General features: G+C 44.5%; 1 protein-coding gene across 12 annotated transcripts in view; it reads right to left on the bottom strand.

The window, feature by feature from the left end:
* Positions 1-22,837, bottom strand: part of LOC125116075 (sodium/glucose cotransporter 1-like) — a 78,300-nt gene that overhangs the window by 21,126 nt on the left and 34,337 nt on the right. For 11 of the 12 annotated variants that reach the window (XM_047760993.1, XM_047760991.1, XM_047760995.1 and 8 more), the window contains 4 exons: positions 18,555-18,775; positions 5,918-6,053; positions 3,260-3,367; positions 1,930-2,080 (listed from right to left, as the gene is read on the bottom strand). In XM_047760993.1, coding sequence (XP_047616949.1) covers positions 1,930-2,080; positions 3,260-3,367; positions 5,918-6,053; positions 18,555-18,775 — 616 coding nt within the window. The remainder of the gene's footprint in view (positions 1-1,929; positions 2,081-3,259; positions 3,368-5,917; positions 6,054-18,554; positions 18,776-22,837) is intronic. The other variant, XM_047760989.1, reaches the window with a different exon arrangement.

Here is a 22,837-nt window from a genome sequence, read left to right as displayed (position 1 = left end):
CATATATGCTGTATCATGCTGAAGGGTACTCACTTTACCAAATACTTTTTCATCATCTGAATAGATATATATGATTTTTATCTTTTGATCTATTAATATGGTGAGTTACATTACTATATTTCCTGATATTGAACCATCCTTGTATTTCTGAAAAACAATCACAGATGGTAGTAAGATGTCATTCTTTCAACATTTGTTAGTATACTCATGGATCTGAGTCTGGTATTTTATTTACAATTTTTGTATTGATATTTAAAAGTGAGATTAGGGGAGTTCCTGTTGTGGTGCAGTGGAAATGAATCCAACAAATATCCATGAGGATGCGGGTTTGATCTCTGGCCTTGCTCAGTGGGTGGGGGATCTGGTGTTGCCTGATCAGTCAAATTGGAGCTATAGCTGCCAGCCTACACCATAGCCACAGCCACGTGGGATCAGAGCCGTGGTATAGGTCACAGACGTGGCTTGGAGCCTGCATTGCTGTGGCTGTGGCGTAGACTGGCAGTGTAGCTCCAATTCGACCCCTCGCCTGGGAACTTCCATATGTCACAGGTGTGGCTCTAAAAAGAAAAATAAATAAATAAATAAATAAATAAATAAATGTATGTATGTGAGGTTAGTTCTGGAGTTCCTGTTGTGGCTCAGCAGGTTAAGGACCCCATGTTGTCTCTGTGAGGATGTGGATCTGATCCCTGACCTGGCTCATTGGAGTAAGGATCCAGTGTTGTCATAAGCTGCAGCATAGGTCACAGATGACACTTGGATCTGGTGTTGCTGTGGCTATGGTGTAGACCCCAGCTGCAGTTCTGATTCGACCCCTGGCCTGGGAACTTCCATATGCTGTAGGTTCAGCCATAAAGAGAAAAAAAAGTGAGAGCAGTCTTTAGCTTTTATGTATTTATTTATTTTTAGGGCCATACATGGCATATGGAGGTTCCCAGGCTAGGAGTCAAATCAGAGCTGTAGCCACTGGCCTACACCAAGGCCACAGCAACCTGGGATCAGAGCTGCATCTGCGACCTATACCACAGCTCACAGCAATACTGGATCCTTAACCCACTAAGTGAGGCCAAGGATCAAACCTGCGTCCTCACGGATGCTAGTTAGATTCGTTTTCGCTGAGCCACGACAGCAACTCCCAGTCTTTAGGGTTTTTTTTCCCTGTACTATATTTGTTATGATTGGGCATCAATATCTTGAGCTTTATAAAATGAATTTGAGTCTTCCCTCTCCTTCTATATTCTGGTATATGTTTCTTAAAGTTTCTCAGAAAAGTGCTTATTAAACAATGGAATGCTAACCAAATTGTATCAGTAAACTCAGTTTGCAGGGGCTAGACAGATAAAACAGATGAGCAACATGAACCTTGAACAAAGGAAGCATTTTAGGCGTAAGGTAGGCCAAGTTCAAAATGTTTGGCCTGGAAGTGGTCCACTGGCAGCCAGTGTGAAACCCTATGTAATGATGACAGGGCCCATGTTTATATCTCCCATCTTATGCCTAGCATGTGTGGCCTCCGGGTTAATGGCAAGGCCCTGAAATAGATGGGTTCTGCTAACTATGTGGCTTCAGGAAGAGCAATTCCCTTCTCTGAGCCACTTTCCCCCATTTTTACAGTAAGAGTAAGAACTAAAAATTACCTTTAGAGGTTGTCATGAGGACTAAATGAAGTTATAAGATAATGTATAAACACTTCCTCACAAGGACTAGTTTGGGGGGCATATGAATAAATTATGCCTATTTTTATCATTGTGATTATTTAATTTTTCCCAAATGGAAACAACTTTGTGATTATAAAAGCAATACATCTTCATTGCAAAACTGCAACAAACAGAAATAAGACAACACCATACTATACACAAGCAGGATAACTCTACATATAGCCTTAAGAGCCTGTTTTATGTAACTCATATGATTAGAGGAATCTTTCACCTTCCTGTTAGCATGAGCTCCTTTTCAGTGGCCATAGGCCGTAGCTGGGTGTAGATGTCCATTGTGAACACGGCACTGGCACCACTGAAAACAGACGTCAGGGAGGATATGAGAGCAGCCCAGAGTGCAGACACCATCAAGCCTCGAAAACCTGGAAGAGACAGGAGGAGAAGGCACTTCCTGGGCCTTCAGCTCTCTGGCCACACCAGGGGGTGCCTTAGGCCTTCTGAGGAACATTCCCACATACTAAATTTTGTTCGGGGTGGAAGTCCACCTAAGACTGATCAGTGTATTCCATCTATCCTTGCTTTGTCATGAGCCTTAGTAGTTTTCTGCTGTCTTTATTTAGCAACGAGAGTGATTACTTTGGGCTAAAACCTCTCTTTAGGCACCAGGCTGACGATCCCCCTACAGCTCTGTGAGATGGACACCATTGTCGCCCCTCTTTTATAGATGAGAAGCAGAGGCTCAGAGAAGGTTCAGACTGTAGACAAGTGATGTGGCTCCTTGTACCTCAGTGTCCCATTTGCAAAGTGGGTATGAAAGTACCTACTACATAGGGCTGCTGTTAAGATTAAGATATAGTAAGAAGACAGGTTAATACAAAGCCAACACAACAAATGTTACCTATAAACCTAATGGTCTAGGGTTTTGACCTGAAAGGCCTCTGAGTGGCATGGACCCTGCTCTGAGGAGAGATTTTCCTGTATAGTAGGAGAGGTGAGGGTAACAGGGCTGCACTGGAGGTGCTGCGGCAAGGCTCCACTGTACTCAGCCTATCAGCCTATTAGAGTACTTGAATTCGCCTTGCTTCAAGTGTCTGGAGCCCGGGGCTGCAGTCTCAGGTGTTTGAAGACAGGCTCAGTTGGCGACCTGGACAACCTCCTTCCTGAACTGTGGGGTGGCTGGTGTTTCCCTCAGCTGGAACTGTCTCAACACTGCTAGCCTACTGAGCCACAGAGCTAATGCAGGATTTTAAAAAGCTGTACTATTCATTTGGCCATTTCTGTGGATGTGGGGAAGTAGGTGAGAAGGGAGCCGTCTCCCTGCCTGTCCCACTGGATTGAACTTGACAGCAGGACTCGGACTCACTCACTGCTGTATTTCCACAGACTTGGAGGACTTGAACGAGGTGCAGTGATGATCTGCTGAAGCCAGAAGCAGAAATGTGGGCTGACAGGGAGGGAAGAGAGCTAGCAGTGAGCAGAGACAGTGCCTGAGAGCACATGCATGGAGTGAGGGAGGACAGGAGGGGCCTGCAAGGGTCTTGGATGGGCCTTCCCTCCCATGGCCTGCACTTCCGCGGAGCACGGGCTGCCCCAGTTCTTACCAATGGGCAGCAGCTCCACCACCAGCACAGGGTAGGCAATGGGACTGCAGCCAGTTCTAGCACCACAGTACTTTTCACACTCTGAAGGCACGACACATGCCACTTTATCTGCAAAGAGAGACAGCAGTCACACCAGCACAAGGCCCTTGAATGCTATCTGAGCTCAGGGAAAGGGAAGCAAATTAGGAACAATGTGTGACTGCAAGATTCCTGGACTCCACTTTGTGACCCCGCATGCACATGGGTCAGGCTTGGGGTGGAGGTCAAGGCTGGGGGTCAAGCCCCAGGAGTTAGGTAGGTCAGTGCTTCTGACCCAAAGCAAGTCCCATGACCTCCACAAGCCTCTTGATGATACCAGTCAGGTGTCAGGAAAGCAAACAATTATTTTTCCACATGCTGATGAGTGAGCAACTCATGGCCTTACTCCCTTAGCCCTAGCAGGGGTGTTATTTCAGACCACTTGGGATGAAATTCTCACAAAGGGAAGTAAAGGGAGGGAATGTGATATACCCTTCAAGAGCTTAAATAAGGGATATAAAATTACCACCTGAGAAAACAACAACAACAACAATGAATTAACCTAGACTAGGAAGAGGCAGGGTACTGCTTGGGTTTATGCTGAGAGCAAGCATGTTTTGTGGAGACATCAGAGGAAGAATGTGGAAACTAAGGGGTGGCCTGTCCTCCACCCACTCCCCCTCCCTGTCCCACGAGGAGAACCTCAGTCTCCCTTGTGTGGTTTGGGAGGGGCCCAGGGACCAGCCTGGCCATTCTGGAAACTCCCTCTTCTTGGCCATAATGATTGGTCCCTGTCACTCAGGGAGCTCAGTAAGGCTTCCCTGGGATTTTTTGCTGGGATTTCAAAAAGGAAACTCTCTTTCTGGGGGCTGTTGGGCTGGTGAGTGGAAGCCTGATGCTGCTGGTGGCCATTCTGCCATCGGACAGATGGCGAGGACACCAGTTCAGAGGAAAGAGGAGCTCAAAGAGCACATCATTTTCAGTCAACAGCCCCAACTCATACAGTGGCCTGCACAGAACCAAACTAATGGAATCACTCCTTGGGGGTGGCCAGGGAAGAGACGCAGCATCAAGGCCTAGAAGCATTCAGGTCATTGGAAAGGCATATTCTCCCAGGAACATGGGCAGGCACCAAGCTCCTGTGCTAATGGCTCTCTGGCTTTATACACAGGCATGTGTAAACAGTCTGTGAGTCTGGCCTTTCCTGAGGCCTGGAGACAAGTGGTTCCAGGCCCATGCCACCCCCATGGCCCTCCCCAAGGCAGTCCACCAACTATATTCACCTGGTGATCAGAGAATGGGGTGCAGCCTCCTGAGGCCCCCTCTTCTTCCCCCTCCCTTGGCCACTTCTATAGCCCAAGAGACAATCATACATGATTTTGCCTAGTCTTCCTCCTCAGTGGGTGGGTGGGCTGTGCTGTGAAGTGGGGGTGGGGAGGCAGGGCTGCCAAGCCCAGGGATTGTGGGGTCCTAGGGAGCACAGTGGCCTTTTTTCTAACCTATGAGGAGCCACCTATGAGACCCCAAAAAGTGCCACCTGATGGTCAAAGACCAGATGTGGGATGTTGAAATGGAGCACTCACTCTTCTCTGTTGAAACTGAGAAGGAATTAGGATTAAAAAAAGAGGCATGTCTCAGGGGAAGACTGAAGGATGAATTAAGGTAGAGATGTCTCCTGGACATGTTACTTCTTCTTCTTCTTTTTTTGTTTTTTTGTCTTTTTAAGGCCTCACCTGTGGCATATGGAGGGTCCCAGGCTAGGGGACAAATCAGAGCTATAGTTGCCGGCCTATACCACAGCCATGGGAACTCAGGATTCAAGCCATGTGTGTGACCTACACCACAGCTCGTGGCAATGCTGGATCCTTATTCCGCTGAGCAAGGCCAGGGATCAAATCCAAGTCCTTGTGGATACTAGTTGGGCTTGTTAACCACTGAGCCACGATGGGAACTCCTAGACATGTTACTTCTTAATGAAAGAGGCTTTACACTCTGCTTGGCCTTATCAAGCCCTGTGGCAGAAGATGCCATGGAAATTGCCCATGTTTCCCCACTGGCTGCACCACCAGAGTACTCAGAACATAAAGGTTTAAAGAAGAAACAAATGGTACTGAGAGGCAGTACAGCTAGTAAAACTAGGCTGAAATGGGGATGAGGGACATCCATGAAATTATGATAGCTCATTAAGGGAGGCAAGGATGTCTTAATAGCACGTAAGGGAAGGAACATGGGCCTCAGGGCCAGACCCATTCTGGGGGTTTCATCAATGAGCCCCATCTGAGCGATGACAGCAGTGACAGTATCAGTCACTTCTCAGCACAGTGTCTGGCACCAGGATGCCTGCACGATGATGCCTGGGATGCAGGGTCAGCAGCTGCCCTTCCACACACTGTGTCACAGGGAGCGGCAGCCAGCTCCTCCCACTTGAACTTGTCTCTGCAATTCTCCTCTTGCCACCCATACCCATGGTCCCTGCCAGACCAATGCTCAGCTCCACTCCTGATCTGGACCCTTCAGCTCCCAAGACAGCATGCTGGTCACCTCAACCCCAGTAGGGGGGGGAGGAGACCTGATGACCCCCTGGCCTCTAGACACTGAAAAAGGGGTCCATCAGCACTGACTTGTCAGAGGAGGAATCACCTGTGTACAGAACTCGACTGATCATCCCCGGCATCACGATGCTGAACATGGGCAGTAGCTTCAGGTACCCACACAAGAGGCAGCCGCCTTTCACGTGGGACAAGTTCTTCCCTGCCAGGCAGCCCTGGACAAAAATCTGCAGAGGAAACACAGGTTGGTAGGGAGGCGGGTGGCTTTCTCAGAGCATATGGAGCCTGGGCTGCCTCGTATAGACAGGATGACTACGACCTGCAGCAGCATGATGAGCCCTCTGGGGGGTTGCCGATGGCTCATCCCCATCACCCAGGCATCTCTGGGGCACCCAGGGCCAGAGAAGACACGTGTGACTGATGAGCACATTCAGCTCAGTTCACAGCTGCCAGAGGGGATGGGCATGACCTTGGCCTCATTGCTGTCACTGCACAACAATCAGAACAGCGCAGTGCTTGCAAGCTGTCCCCTCCCTCCTAGAGGCCACAGATCGTCTCTGGCCTTGTGACATAATCCAAGCATAGGTGGGTCCCTGGTAACAAATGAGCACTTAGAACTGGGACCAACTCCACTCATCTAAGTGGAAATGAGCTAATGAAGCCCTTAAAATGAGAAGTCTCCTGGAAGATGCTTCACAACAGGTTTTCTGGTGCTCCTGCTATAAGAGGCAGTGTGCCCTCAGCCCGAGGAGAATGGTAGAGCTGGCAGATGGAGAAGCACTTAGGAAAAAGCATGAAGACATGGTTCAGTGCAGCAAGACAACACTGTATCTACATACACTAAAGCCACCTTCTCCCAGAACACTTAATGTGAAAAGTGTTCCCAGTGTGATGGTAACTAAAAGGCATGGGATACAGCAAGAGCACACACACACCACGACTCTCTACCTAGAAAAAGTCCACAGGAAAAAACTGATGTGATGATAGGTCAATCCTGGGGGAGGAGGAGTGACAAGCAGGATTTTTATGTTCTTCTTTATACTTTATTTTCCAAATGCAACCTTTTTAAAATTTTTCTTTTTGTGTGTGTGTACTTTTTGGGGCCATACCAGCAGCATAGGGAAGTTCCCAGGCTAGGAGCTGAATTGGAGCTACAGCTGCCGGCCTAGGCCACAGCCATGTGAGATCCAAGCCATTTCTGTGACCCACACCCCAGCTCATGGCAATGCTGGATCCTTGACCCACTGAGTGAGGTCAGGGATCGATCCCCCATCCTCATGGATACTACCTGGGTTTGTTTCCACTGTGCCATAACGGGAACTCCCCCAGATTCATTATTTTAACAATAGGATGAAGAACCCCAAAGTGGTCCTGCTTCATGAATAGGCGCTGCTCTTCGGCAGCCTGCGGGCACCCTGCTGCTGGCCTCTCAATGTGTGGGATCCTCTGCTGGGCAGATGGGCGGCTAGGCTGCATTTACTGGTCTTTGCTCAGCCCTGTGCAGAGGAGATGGTCTCTAAGGGAGGGGATGAAGGAGCAGGGCCAGGGCAGAAGCCAACTCTTATTCTAAGGATAGGACAGTGATAGGGGCATGAAATCATTCCATGTACAAAGTCTTAAGCACTTTTGTAGGTTGTCACAAATTACAAAGTGTGGCAAGGAATGAGTTCTTGTTTAAAAATGGTGACAGGCCAAAGGAAACCAATTTTCTTTCCCTCAGTTTATTTGCCTCATTTTTAATTAAATTTTTTTCTTAAGTCATTTTCTTCACTAGTTAAGATGTTAGAGATTCGACTTATGCTTTTAAAAATTACTCTTAAAAGTTTAACATGGGAGTTCCCGTCGTGGCGCAGTGGTTAACGAATCCGACTAGGAACCATGAGGTTGCGGGTTCGGTCCCTGCCCTTGCTCAGTGGGTTAACGATCCGGCGTTGCCGTGAGCTGTGGTGTAGGTCACAGACGCGGCTCGGATCCCAAATTGCTGTGGCTCTGGCCTAGGCCGGTGGCTACAGCTCCGATTCAACCCCTAGCCTGGGAACCTCCATATGCCGCGGGAGCGGCCCAAGAAATAGCAACAACAACAACAACAATAATAACAACAACAAAAGACAAAAAAAAAAAAGTTTAACATGGATACAACTTCAGGTCTAAAGTAAACTAGCATCCCCACCCTTTTGAACGCCAGCTGTGCTCTAGTATTTTAGTTCTGCCCTGTGTTTTACTGCCTGTATTCAGAATGATGGTGATTTTTTGGCCAGTGCTTCATATTTGTGGACTTGGGGGTCAGAATCTAACTGTCCCCCCTGCTCTCTAGGACCTCCTTCTTCTTTACATACCTCGTTGGGTCTCTAAGGTTATGGCTTTATTTTTGCCCTTGCTTCTACGTAACGCTTGGCTGGATGTGGAACTGGACATTCCCCCAGTCCTTCGAAAGGTCTGCTCCACCCCCTTTGGGCTGTACTGCTGCTGGGAGGTCCACTGCGATGCGACTGTCCTCTCTCACAGGGGACCTTTCCTCAGGTGGCTCTGGGCCTTCTCCTTGTCTTTCACGTCCTGAAGCTTCACCCGGAGGTGACTCTACATAGGTCTGCTTGGGAGTCACCGGGATTCCCAAATCCAATGAGTCCTGCTCTTTTTTTTTTTTTTTTTGTCTTTTTGCTATTTCTTGGGCCGCTCCCACGGCATATGGAGGTTCCCAGGCTAGGGGTCGAATCGGAGCTTGTCAGCCACCAGCCTACGCCAGAGCCACAGCAACGCGGGATCCGAGCCGCGTCTGCAACCTACACCACAGCTCAAGGCAACGCTGGATCGTTAACCCACTGAGCAAGGGCAGGGACCGAACCCGCAACCTCATGGTTCCTAGTCGGATTTGTTAACCACTGCGCCACGATGGGAACTCCAGTCCTGCTCTTTCAATGGCCGTAAAAATCCTCAGTCACTTTCTCCTCATACCTTGCTTCTCCCCTTTCCTCCCGGAATCCAATAGGATGTATTTTCATCCTTTATCTTCTCTAATCACTTCTCTTTCACACTTTCCATTTTTGTGCTTTGGGGGCAATTTCTTCAGTTCTTCTAGGTTACTAATTTTTTTCTTCAGCTATGTTTAACCTGCTATTTTCATGGTTACTGAGTTTTACATTCCAGTAAGGGTATTTTTCATTTCCAAAAGTTTGAGTTTTAAATCTGACCATTTTTGACGGAGTTGTGTTAAGTGTCTTCAGTTCTACTTTTACTTCCTTAAATGTGTATTTTGTATTTGGTACCTAATACCTCAGTTTTCTGAAGTGTGGAGGTTTCTCGCTGGTGGTGGTTTGATTCTCCCATTTTCTAATCTTGGGTAGGGGCTCACACTAAGCAGGCCCATCTTTATGGGAATCCTGCAAAACCTTGGCTGAGGAAACACATCTTAGATGAGTTTATGTTCATTTCTTCCCCTGGGGGTTCAGGTAAATTAAAACCCCCCAAAACTTCTCTACAGGAAGGCAGGTCTGCTGCTGTGAATTCTCAGGGGAGGCTATTTCCTCCTCCTGGAACCCAGGCTGAGGCGCTTTTCTCCCTGCTGTTTCTCCTTGCTGCTGGGAAGATTCTCCATAGGCTGCTTTCCACTGAGGCTACAACCTTTCAGAACCCAGCTTCCACAGGGAGGGTTCACTCTTCATCACATATAAACTCAAGGCCTTTCTCTTATCCTCACCTGGCCAGGAAAGCCCAAGCCTTTGAAAGCCATGCTTGGTAAATGCTGTCAGGGCACTGTCAGTGTCAGGGTCTGCTCAGCTTTCTTGACTACAATTTTTGCTTTGTTTTTGGCATCTGGAGATTTTCTTCCTTTCTTATGAGCTCCTCTCTGACTATAAAAGAACCTAGGAGTTAGGTTATGTTTTATCCAGAACTCCTAGGAGTCCTGTGTTGGGAGGTAGTTCAGGAAACCTAGTTTACCCACTGTTGGAAGTGGAAGTCCAGGAGAAAGTTTAAAGTTATGGTTATAGAAGAAACTGAACTACAAATAAGAATCCTGTGGCTATGTTACAGAGAACGCCCAAATGTTTCCTATGCCCCCACTCAGCAGGTTTTAAAGCTCCAGCAGTGCTGCTCTGTGTATAGCCATTCCTCTAGGACTTCTCGTGGCTGTACAGCAGTCCTCAGCATTAACCTCCCCCAACTCATCTTCCCACCTCATAGTGACCGGCACAATCAGCACTGTGATCAAGGTCTCATACACGGTCCCCTATGAACCAGGATACAGATTTCTGGACAGATTCTGAGGAACATCACTGCTTGGTCACAGAGCACGATGTACCTGGCTATATCAAAACATTATTACCAGATCACCCTCCAGAACAGACTGCACAGTCTGCACTCTCTCTAGAAGTGCTCAAGGATTCCGAAGCATCCACGTCCTCTCCAACACTTAGCATCATCAAGCTTTCATATTTTTGCCAGTCTCACTGTGGTTTTAAATTGCACTTCCCTGATAAAACTGGGTTATTTATGTTTCTCTGCACTTCCCTCTCTATAAGTTGCCTGTCATTATCTTTTGCCCACATGGCTCCAGGAGCTCCTTTTTCTTGTGGATTTGCTATCAGTCTCCTGTTCACTATAAACATTTCTTTCTTTCTTTTCTTCTTTTTTTTTTTTTTTTTTTAGGGCTGCACACGATGTATATGGAACTTCCCAGGCTAGGGGTTGAATGGGAACTGCAGCTGCTGGCCTACACCACAACCACACTGGATTCGAGCCACTTCTACAATGTACACCATAGCTCCTGGAAATGCCAGATCCTTTAACCCATTGAGTAAGGCCAGGGAAAAAACCTGCATCCTCATGGATACTAGTTGGGTTCCTAACCACTGAGACACAATGGGAACACCCTCATTATAAACATTACTAAAGTCTTCTCTAGCCAGTCATCTGTCAACTTTGCCTACAGTGTTCTTAAAAAGGCTTTATGTGTAATGTGATCAAATCAATACAATTACAATCCCTCCAACTCAAAAAGTACTCTCCAAAGGTGCCCTCTCTTAATTGATTAGGTTTACTTTTCACATTTAAATCTAATTCATCTGAAGTCCACCTCTGTGTAACTGTTAGGTGGGCCTGAAGTTTTGTTATTCCAAACAGCAAGCTGGGAAGACAGAGATGGGATTAAGATGGCAGAATAGAAGGACTGGAGCTCAACTTCTCTCCTAAAAACAACAAAATTCACAACTAAAGGCTGAGCAATCTTCACCCAAATAGACCGGAAACCATAAAAAAGATACCCTACTCCAGAAGAAAAAGAGGAGGCCACATCAAGAGGTAGGAGGGGCGACTTCATGATATATAAGAACCCCACACCTCCTGGATGGGAAGCTCCACAGACTGAAAACTAACTGGTTCACAGAGACTCACCTACAAGAGTGAGAGTTCTGAGCCACACATCAAACCCTCACATGTGGGGATCTGGCACGGGGAGAAAGAGCCCCGGAGCATCTGGCACTGAAGGCCAGTGGGGCTTGTGCGCAGGAGCTCCACGGGACTGGGGGAAACGGAGACCCCATTCTTAAAAGGCGCACACAGACTTTCACGTGCACTGAGTCCCAGGGCAAAGCAAAGTCTCCAAGGGAATCAGGGTCAAACCTGACCACAGTTCTTGGAGGACATCCTGGGAAAACAGGGGTCAATGTGGCTTGTTGTGAGGGAAGGGCATTGAAAGCAAAGCTCTCGGGAATATTCAGCAGCACAGCTGTGCCTTTCTCTGGAGGGGGCCATTTTGGGAAAATCTGGCCCCACCCGTCAGTCAGCTGCTGAGAAGCCCCAGGGCAAACAACAACCCAGGTGGGATCACAGCCCCGCCCCTCAGTAAACAGGCTACCTAAAGACCCCTCAGGCACACACCCGCCTCTAATCCCACCCAAAGACAAAGCCCAACCCACCAGAGGGATTAGAATCGGCTCCACCTACCAGGGGGCAGGCATCAGCCCCTCCCATCAGGAAGCCTACAAGCAAGCCCCCATACTGACATCAGCCACAAGGGGGGCAGACACCAGAAGTAAGAGAGGCTACAATTTTATTATCTGTAAAAAAGTCACCACACCAAAAAACTTACAAAAATGAAAAGACAGGAGAACTATAACTCAGATGAGGGGAGAAAGGAAAAACCCCCACAAAAACAGCTAAGTGAGGAGGAGATTCTCAGCCTCCAGGAAAAAGTCTTTAGACTGTTGATGCTGAAGATGATGCAAGACATTGGAAATAACCTGGAGGCAAAGATGGGTAACTTACAGGAAACACTGAGCAAAGAGATACAAGATATAAAGTTCAACAAGAAGAGATGCAAAAATACAATAACTGAAATAAAAAATTCACTAGAAGCAGCTAACAGCAGAATACAGGAGGCAGGAGAATGAATAAGCAAGGTGGAGGACAGATTAGTGGAAATTACAGATGCAGAACGGAAAAGAGAAAAAAGATTGAAAACAAATGAAGAGAGTCTCAGAGAACTCTGGGACAATGTTAAACGCACCAACATCCGTATTATAGGGGTTGCCAGAAGGAGAAGAGAGAGAGAAGGGGACAGAAAAAATATTCCAAGAGATAATAGCCAAAAACTTCCCTAACATGGGAAAGGAACCACTCACTCAAACCCAGGAAGCGCAACGAGTACCACACAAAATAAACCCAAGGAGGAACACCCCGAGACACATACTAATCAAACTGACCAAAATTAAAGACAAAGAGAAAATCTTGAAAGCAGCTAGGGAAAAGAAACAAATAACATACAAGGGAACCCCAATAAGGCTATCAGCAGGTTTTTCAGCAGAAACTCTGCAGGCCAGAAGGGAGTGGCATGATATACTTAACGTGATGAAAGGAAAAAACCTCCAACAAAGATTACTCTACCCAGCAAGGCTCTCATTCAGATTTGAAGGAGAAATCAAAACCTTCACAGATAAGCAAAAGCTGAGAGAATTCAGCAACACTCAACCAGCCTTACAACAAATACTAAAGGAACTTCTCTAGGCAGAAAAGAAGAAAATACAGCAACAGGAAACAAAAATACCACAAATGACAAGGCTCACCAGTAAAGATACGAAATCATCCATGCACAATTATACCACCAAAATCAGAAATCATGAGAAGAGGTGGATACAAATGCAGGACACTGGAGATAAATTTGCAATTAAGAGAACAGCAACTTAAAACAATCTCATATACATACAGACTCATATCAAAACTTCAGAATAAATCAAACCAAAAATCTACAACTTGTAGACAAACAACTAAGAAAAATAAACTCAAATACACTAAAGATAGCCATCAAACAACAAGAGGAGAGAACAAGAGAGGAAGGGAAGAAAAAAGAGCAACAAAAACAAATCCAAAGCAATTAATAAAATGGCAATAAGAACATACATATCAATAATTACCTTAAATGTTAATGGACTAAACGCCCCAACCAAAGACATAGACTGGCTGAATGGATACAAAAACAAGACCCATATATATGCTGTCTTCAGGAGACCCACTTCACTTCTAGGGACACATACAAATTGAAAGTGAGAGGATGGAAGAAAACATTTCATGCAAGCGGGGATCAAAAGAAAGCTGCAGTAGCAATACTCATATCGGACAAAATAGACTTTAAAATGAAGAATATTTTAAGGGACAAAGAAGGTCATTACATAATGATCAAAGGATCAATCCAAGAAGAAGATATAACAATTTTAAATATCTACACACCCAACACAGGTTCACCACAATATATAAGGCAACTGCTAACAACCTTAAAGGGACAAACCAACAATAACACAATCATGGTGGGGGACTTATAACACCCCACTTACAGCAATGGACAGATCAACCAGACAGAAAATCAAAAGGAAACACAGGCCCTGAATGAAGCATTAAACCAGATGGACTTAATAGATATTTATAGGACATTCCATCGAAAAGCAACAGAATACACATTCTTCTCAAGTGCACATGGAACATTCTCTAAGATGGATCACATCCTGGGCTACAAATCCAACCTCAGCAACTTTAAGAAAATTGAAATCAGGAGTTCCCGTCGTGGCGCAGTGGTTAACGAATCCGACTAGGAACCATGAGGTTGCGGGTTCGGTCCCTGCCCTTGCTCAGTGGGTTAACGATCCGGCATTGCCTTGAGCTGTGGTGTAGGTTGCAGGTGCGGCTCGGATCCTGCGTTGCTGTGGCTCTGGCGTAGGCCGGTGGCTACAGCTCCGATTCGACCCCTAGCCTGGGAACCTCCATATGCCACGGGAGCGGCCCAAAGAAATAGCAAAAAGACAAAAAAAAAAAGAAAAAAGAAAGAAAATTGAAATCATATCAAGCGTCTTTTCTGACCACAAGGCTATATGACTGGAAATCAACAACAAGAAAAAAAACTGCAAAAAACACAAACACGTGGAGACTAAACAACATGCTGCTAAACAACAAATGGATCACTGAAGAAACCAAAGAGGAAATAAAAAAATACCTAGAAGCAAATGACAACAAAGATACGACACTCCAAAACCTATGGGATGCAGCAAAAGCCGTTCTAAGAGGAAAGTTTATAGCAATACAAGCCCACCTCAGGAAACAAGAAAAAGCTCAAATAAACAACCCAACTTTACATCTAAAGCAGCTCGAGAGAGAAGAACAGACAAGACCTAAAGTTAGTAGAAGGAAAGAAATCATAAAGATCAGAGCAGAAATCAATGAAATAGAAGCAAAGAAAACCATAGAAAAGATCAAGGAAACAAAAAGCTGGGTCTTGAAAAGATCAACAAAATTGATAAACCCTTAGCCAGACTTATCAAAAAAAAAAAAAAATAGAGAGAGAGAGAGAGAAGACTCAAATCAATAAAATCAGAAATGAAAAAGGAGAAATAACAACGGACATCACAGAAATACAAAGGCTCATAAGAGACTACTATATGCAACTGTACGCCAATAAAACAGAAAACCTAGAAGAAATGGACAAATGCTTATTAGAAAGATACAATCTTCCAAGACTAAACCAAGGTGAAACAGAAAAGACGAATGGACCAATCAGGAGAACTGAAATTGAAACTGTGATTAAAAAACTTCCAACAAACAAAAGTCCAGGACCAGATGGCTTCACAAGCGAATTCTATCAAACAGTTAGAGAAGAGCTAACACCTCTCCTCCTGAAACTATTTCAAAACATTTCAGAGGAAGGAACACTCCCCAACTCATTCTATGAGGCCACCATCACCCTGGTACCAAAACCAGACAAAGATTCCACACACAAAAAAAGAAAACTACAGGCCAATTTCACTGATGAACATCAATGCAAAAATCCTCAATCAAATACTAGCAAACCGCATTCAACAATATATTAAAAGGATTGTACATCATGATCAAGTGGGATTTATCCCAGGGATGCAAGGGTTCTTCAATATCCGCAAATCATTCAGTGTGATACACTGCATTAACAAACTGAAGAATAAAAACCATATGATCCTCTCAATAGACACGGAAAAAGCCTTTGACAAAATCGAACACCCATTTCTGATAAAAACCCTTCAGAAAGTGGGCATAGCGGGAACCTACCTCAACATGACAAAGGCCATATATGACAAACCCACAGCAAACATCATTCTCAATGGTGAAAAGCGGAAAGAATTCCCACTGAGAGCAGGAACAAGACAAAGATGTCCGCTCTCACCACTACTCTTCAACATAGTTTTTGAAGTCCTAGCCGTGGCAATCAGAGAAGTAAAAGAAATAAAAGGAATCCAAATTGGAAAGGAAGAAGTAAAACTATCCCTATTTGCAGATGACATGATACTATACCTAGAGAATCCTACCAGAAAACTGTTAGAGCTCATCCATGAATTTGGCAATGTCGCAGGATACAAAATTAGTACACAGAAATTGACAGCATTTCTACATACTAACAATGAAAGAGCAGAAAGAGAAATTAGGGAAGCAATCCTGTTTACCATCGCATCCAAAAGAATAAAATACCTAGGAGTAAACCCACCTAAAGAGACAAAAGACCTGTACTCTGAAAACTATAAGATGATGATGAAAGAAATCAAAGATGACACAAATAGATGGAAAGATATACCATGCTCATGGATTGGAAGAGTTAATGTTATCAAAATGACTATACTACCTAAGGCAATCTACAGATTCAATGCAATCCCTATCAAATTACCAAGGAAATTTTTCACAGAACTCACAGAACAAAGTATTTTCAAGTTTGTTTGGAAGCACAAAAGACCCAGACTAGCCAAAGACATCTTGAAAAAGAAAAATGGAGCTGGAGGAATCAGGCTCCCAGACTTCAGACTATACTACAAAGCAACAGTCATCAAAACCGCATGGTACTGGCACGAAGACAGAAATATAGGTCAGTGGAACAGGATAGAAAGCCCAGAATTAAACCCATGCACCTACAGCCAACTCACCTATGACAAAGGAGGCAAGAATATACAATGGAGAAAGGACAGCTTGTTCAATAAGTCGTGCTGGGAAAACTGGACAGCCCCATGGAAAAGAATGAAATTAGAACACTCCCTAACACCATACACAAAAACAAACTTAAAATGGATTAAAGACCTAGATATAAGACCAGACACTATACAACTCCTAGAGGAAAACATAGGCCAAACACTCTCTGACATAAACCACAGCAACATCTTCTCAGATCCACCTCTTACAGTACTGACAACAAAAACAAGAATAAACAAATGGGACCTACTCAAACTTCAAAGTTTCTGCACAGCAAAGGAAACCCTAAACAACACAAAAAGACAACCCACAGAATGGGAGAAAATCTTTGCAAGTGAATCGACTGACAAGGGATTCATCTCCAAAATTTATAAACAACTTTCTGCAGCTCCATACCAAAAAAACAAACAACCCCATCAAAAAATGGGAAGAAGATCTAAACAGACAATTCTCCAACAGATGGCCAAAAAATGAAAACATGAAAAGATGTTCAACATCACGCATTATTAGAGAGATGCAAATCAAAACTACCACGAGGTACCACCTTACACCAGCCAGAATGGCCATCATCCAAAAGTCTACAAACAGTAAGTGCTGGAGAGGGTGTGGAGAAAAAGGAACCCTAGTACACTGTTGGTGGGAATGTAAGTCGGTACAACCACTGTGGAAAACAGTATGGAGATTCCTCAGAAAACTAAAGATAGAACTACCATTTGATCCAGCAATTCCACTCCTGGGCATCTACCCAGAGAAAACCACCACTCGCAAAGACACATGTACTCTGATGTTCACTGCAGCACTGTTTTCAATAGCCAAGACATGGAAACAACCTAAATGTCCATTGATGGAGGAGTGGATCAAGAAGATATGGTACGTATACACAATGGAATATTACTCAGCCATTAAAATGATCGAAATACCAGCATTTTTAGCAACATGGATGGACCTAGAAACTATCATGCTAAGTGAAGTCAGCCATACAATGAGACACTAACATCAAATGCTTTCACTGACATGTGGAATCTGAAAAAAGGACATTCTGAACTTGTTTGCAGAACAGATGCTGACTCACAGACTTTGAAAAACTTATGGTCTCCGGAGGAGACAGTTTGGGGGGTGGGGGGACGCGCTGGGGTTGTGGTATGGAAATCCTGTGAAAGCAGATTGTTATGATCATTATACAACTACAGATGTGGTAAGTTTATTTGAGTAATGGAAAAAAAAAAAAACCCCAAAAAACAAATAGCAAGCTGGTTTTTCTAACAATATCAAAGAGTTAGTATCTCCTCTGTTGATTTGTAGAGCCTTGTTGGGTATATGTTAAATTCGTATAAATACGTGAGTATGTCTCTGAGCTCTTCATTCTGTTCCAAATAGAACAGAGATGCCAAAAAGGGAACTCCAATTAATGACCACTTTGATGACTATTCTTGTTTTTCGATACAATTTTTGCTCTTAACGGTGTATACCTAAAGAACATAAGTCAGCACTACCTGTGTTAAGCTTTATATAAAGGTAATCATGTAGTACCTAGCCCTCTGTGTTTAGCTTCTTTTATTTGGCATCATGCTTTGTAGATTCACACATGATAGGGTGAGTAGCTCTACTTCCTTTTTATTTCTATATTGCCTTCCCACTGTATGAATATTTCAGTTTACTTAATGACCAACCATTGATAAGAGAGCCATATAATTTTTAGAATAAGCTTGACTCCTTAAAAAATCCAACTGAGGAGTTCGTGTTGTGGCTCAGGGGTAACAAACCTGACTAGTACCCATGGGGGTGTGGATTCGATCCCTGGCTTTGCTCAGTGGGTTAAGGATCCAGCATTGATATGAGCTGTGGTGTAGGTCACAGATGAGGCTCAGATCCCATGCTGCTGTGGCCATGGTATAGGCTGGCAGCTGCAGCTCTGATTCAACCCTTAGTTTGGGAAACTGCATATGCCATGGGTGTGGCCCCAAAAAGACCAAAAAAAAAAAATACTGATTAGTGGCATTTAATTTCTAGGCTCAATATGGGAGAAATAACATATTTTTCATGTTTCCAAAAATTGTGCTTTGTAGATAATGAAAGGGAAGAAGAAATGAAAGCAGTTGCCAAGTTCTAGACGGGACTGTGGGAGCGACTCCTTTTAGACAGAATGTGGTCCCGTGTTACTTGTGCCCCATTTGAGACTGGAAGGGAAGCCTGTCTGGGGCTGCAGAGTTTGCGGGGACCCCTAACCCACAGCTTGGGCCTGTCAGTGCAGTGCGTCTGATTACCTGGTCGGTGCACCAGTAGTACAAGGAGATGGTGGAGATGCCAAAGATGATCCCAGGCCAGGGGAGGTCTCCAGTGATAGGGTCTCGGAAGATATGGAAAGAATCTGGGCGAGGGATGTAGCATTTCGATTGGGCAGTCCAGTTTCCTTCCTGGATGAGGGATGGCTCAGCAACCATGTACTGATTCTGTAGCTGGTGGTATCCTCCTACCTTCAAAAAGGCTTAAAAACACCGCACGGATGGTCAGTACCTTAAACTGTAAACAACACTCATCTGAAGAACCAGGACTGCAAAGTAAGGCCTGGTCTGATTGACTGTGTCTAACATATAATGCACAAGGGACTGGCAGACAACCAAGACTGTCTGTGCCTTAGAAAAAGACACCATCTCCCCCAAAGTAAAGTAGAGTGACACTGGTGGTTCATGTGCCCAGCACCCCTTCCTCCTGCTTCTGGTGACAGAACCCCTCTTTCCAGCTGTATTTCACCTCATAGGGCTTAGGTGGGCCTTGTCAAACCATATGCTACTCATTCCCATCTGGCACGTGACCCAGGTGTGCCAATGTTCCCTGTCCCCTGGGGAACTGATATATTAGGAAAGGACTTCAGACTCGAGCTCGGATAATCACAACTTGTCCCAGGATTCTTCTGCTTAAGGCACCAAAAATGTCTGCTCCCACACCTTGGAGTTCTAAGTGAGTGTGGCAGTTTGAAGATCTTTTTTTTAAAAATTTTATTTATTTATTTTTCTTTTTACAGCCTCACCTGAGCATATGGAAGTTCCCAGGCTAGGGATCAAATCAGAGGTGCAGCTGCAGCCACAGCAATATCAGATCCAAGCCACATCTGTGACCTATGCTGTAGCTTGCAGCAATGCTAGATCCTAACCCACTGAGCAAGGCCAGGGATCCAACCTGCATCCTCACAGACACTATGTCAGGTTCTTAACATACTAAACCACAATGGGAACTTCTAGACTTGATTTTTAAATTGGGTTTGGAATCATTTGGAGTTAATACTAGTCAATGAAAAGATACTGAGTGACTATGAAATGAAGAAGACACCTCGTGACACTTCTAAAAATGAATTCCATAAGGTCTTTATTTTTTTAATTTAATTTTTTTTAGGGCTGCACCTATGGCATGCAGAAGTTCCCAGGCCAGGGGTCCAACCAGCATCTGGAAACTTCAAATTAAAACAAAAATGAGACAATTTTTTTCCATTCACCTATTGGGCATATTTTAAAAAAAGTCTTAAAACATCATGTTAATTCCATACATTTCTGAGAATTTAAACTAAAACTGCCACCTTGGAGAGGAATTTGAGGTATTTCTTGACAAATCCAGGAATGCAAGGTTAACATTCAAAACCAAGTCCATGTAATTCACAGTGTTAACAGAAAAAGGAGAAAAATAGTCATCTCAATAGATGCAAAAGAAACATTTGACACAATTCAAAACCTGCTCATGATAAACCATCTTAGCAAACTAGGAACAGAAGGGAACTCTAATAGTATGACAAAAGATACCTACAAAAAATTGACAGCAAATATTTTATGTTCTGGTGAAATATTCAAAGGTTTCCTTGCACATTCAGAATGAGACAAAGCAGCCTGATGCATCTTCTTATCTTCGATAGTATACTAAAGGCCCTGGCCTTTAGTATACTAAGGTAAGAGAAAGAAACAAGAGGCATAAACTTTGGAAAGGAAGCAAACAAAAAAACAACTTCTTCCCCTGGGTGCTCCTTACCAGAGTGTCTTTGGGATACTCCATCTAACTACCTATTTTGATGTGCGCACTTTTCTTTCTTTTTCTTTTTCGTTTTAGGGCTGCTGCTGTGGCATATGGAGGTTCCCAGGCTAGGGGTCTAATCGGAGCTACAGCTGCCTGCCTAAACCATGCCCATAGCAACTCAGAATCTGAGAGGAGTCTGCAACCTATACCACAGCTCACGGCAACACCAGATCCTTACCCACTGAGCGAGGCCAGGGATTGAACCCACAATCTCATGGTTCCTAGTTGCATTCGTTTTTGCTGCACCATGACAGGAACTCTGACTTGTGCACTTTTCAAGAAAAAGTTTATTACAAATACAAAAACAGGAAATATGAAGTAGATCTCTGCTTGCTGATACAGAAATTTGCCTAAGACATAGGTCCAGTGGTGGAAAAACGGGCTGCAAAATGTTCTGTTTTGATTCTATTAAGATACTTATCTTCATATTTGTACAGGCATACTTCAAGTTACTGTGTTTTGCTTTATTGCACTTTGCAGATACTGTGGGGTTTTTGTTTTTGTTTTTTTCTCACAAATTTAAGGTTTGTAGAGACGGGATTAAGATGGCAGAATAGAAGGACTGGAGCTCAACTTCTCTCCTAAAAACAACAAAATTCACAACTAAAGGCTGAGCAATCTTCACCCAAATAGACCGGAAACCATAAAAAAGATACCCTACTCCAGAAGAAAAAGAGGAGGCCACATCAAGAGGTAGGAGGGGCGACTTCATGATATATAAGAACCCCACACCTCCTGGATGGGAAGCTCCACAGACTGAAAACTAACTGGTTCACAGAGACTCACCTACAAGAGTGAGAGTTCTGAGCCACACATCAAACCCTCACATGTGGGGATCTGGCACGGGGAGAAAGAGCCCCGGAGCATCTGGCACTGAAGGCCAGTGGGGCTTGTGCGCAGGAGCTCCACGGGACTGGGGGAAACGGAGACCCCATTCTTAAAAGGCGCACACAGACTTTCACGTGCACTGAGTCCCAGGGCAAAGCAGAGTCTCCAAGGGAATCAGGGTCAAACCTGACTGCAGTTCTTGGAGGACATCCTGGGAAAACAGGGGTCAATGTGGCTTGTTGTGAGGGAAGGGCATTGAAAGCAAAGCTCTCAGGAATATTCAGCAGCACAGCTGTGCCTTTCTCTGGAGGGGACCATTTTGGGAAAATCTGGCCCCACCCGTCAGTCAGCTGCTGAGAAGCCCCAGGGCAAACAACAACCCAGGTGGGATCACAGCCCCGCCCCTCAGTAAACAGGCTACCTAAAGACCCCTCAGGCACACACCCGCCTCTAATCCCACCCAAAGACAAAGCCCAACCCACCAGAGGGATTAGAATCGGCTCCACCTACCAGGGGGCAGGCATCAGCCCCTCCCATCAGGAAGCCTACAAGCAAGCCCCCATACTGACATCAGCCACAAGGGGGGCAGACACCAGAAGTAAGAGAGGCTACAATTTTATTATCTGTAAAAAAGTCACCACACCAAAAAACTTACAAAAATGAAAAGACAGAGAACTATAACTCAGATGAGGGAGAAAGGAAAAACCCCACAAAAACAGCTAAGTGAGGAGGAGATTCTCAGCCTCCAGGAAAAAGTCTTTAGACTGTTGATGCTGAAGATGATGCAAGACATTGGAAATAACCTGGAGGCAAAGATGGGTAACTTACAGGAAACACTGAGCAAAGAGATACAAGATATAAAAGTTCAACAAGAAGAGATGCAAAAATACAATAACTGAAATAAAAAATTCACTAGAAGCAGCTAACAGCAGAATACAGGAGGCAGGAGAATGAATAAGCAAGGTGGAGGACAGATTAGTGGAAATTACAGATGCAGAACGGAAAAGAGAAAAAAGATTGAAAACAAATGAAGAGAGTCTCAGAGAACTCTGGGACAATGTTAAACGCACCAACATCCGTATTATAGGGGTGCCAGAAGGAGAAGAGAGAGAGAAGGGGACAGAAAAAATATTCCAAGAGATAATAGCCAAAAACTTCCCTAACATGGGAAAGGAACCACTCACTCAAACCCAGGAAGCGCAACGAGTACCACACAAAATAAACCCAAGGAGGAACACCCCGAGACACATACTAATCAAACTGACCAAAATTAAAGACAAAGAGAAAATCTTGAAAGCAGCTAGGGAAAAGAAACAAATAACATACAAGGGAACCCCAATAAGGCTATCGGCAGATTTTTCAGCAGAAACTCTGCAGGCCAGAAGGGAGTGGCATGATATACTTAACGTGATGAAAGGAAAAAACCTCCAACAAAGATTACTCTACCCAGCAAGGCTCTCATTCAGATTTGAAGGAGAAATCAAAACCTTCACAGATAAGCAAAAGCTGAGAGAATTCAGCAACACTCAACCAGCCTTACAACAAATACTAAAGGAACTTCTCTAGGCAGAAAAGAAGAAAATACAGCAACAGGAAACAAAAATACCACAAATGACAAGGCTCACCAGTAAAGATACGAAATCATCCATGCACAATTATA

This window comes from Phacochoerus africanus, chromosome 15, assembly GCF_016906955.1.
Source record: "Phacochoerus africanus isolate WHEZ1 chromosome 15, ROS_Pafr_v1, whole genome shotgun sequence".
Lineage (NCBI taxonomy): Eukaryota > Metazoa > Chordata > Mammalia > Artiodactyla > Suidae > Phacochoerus > Phacochoerus africanus.
The sequence above is the reverse complement of the archived record's forward strand: the minus strand, read 5'-3'. Positions and strand labels throughout refer to the sequence as shown.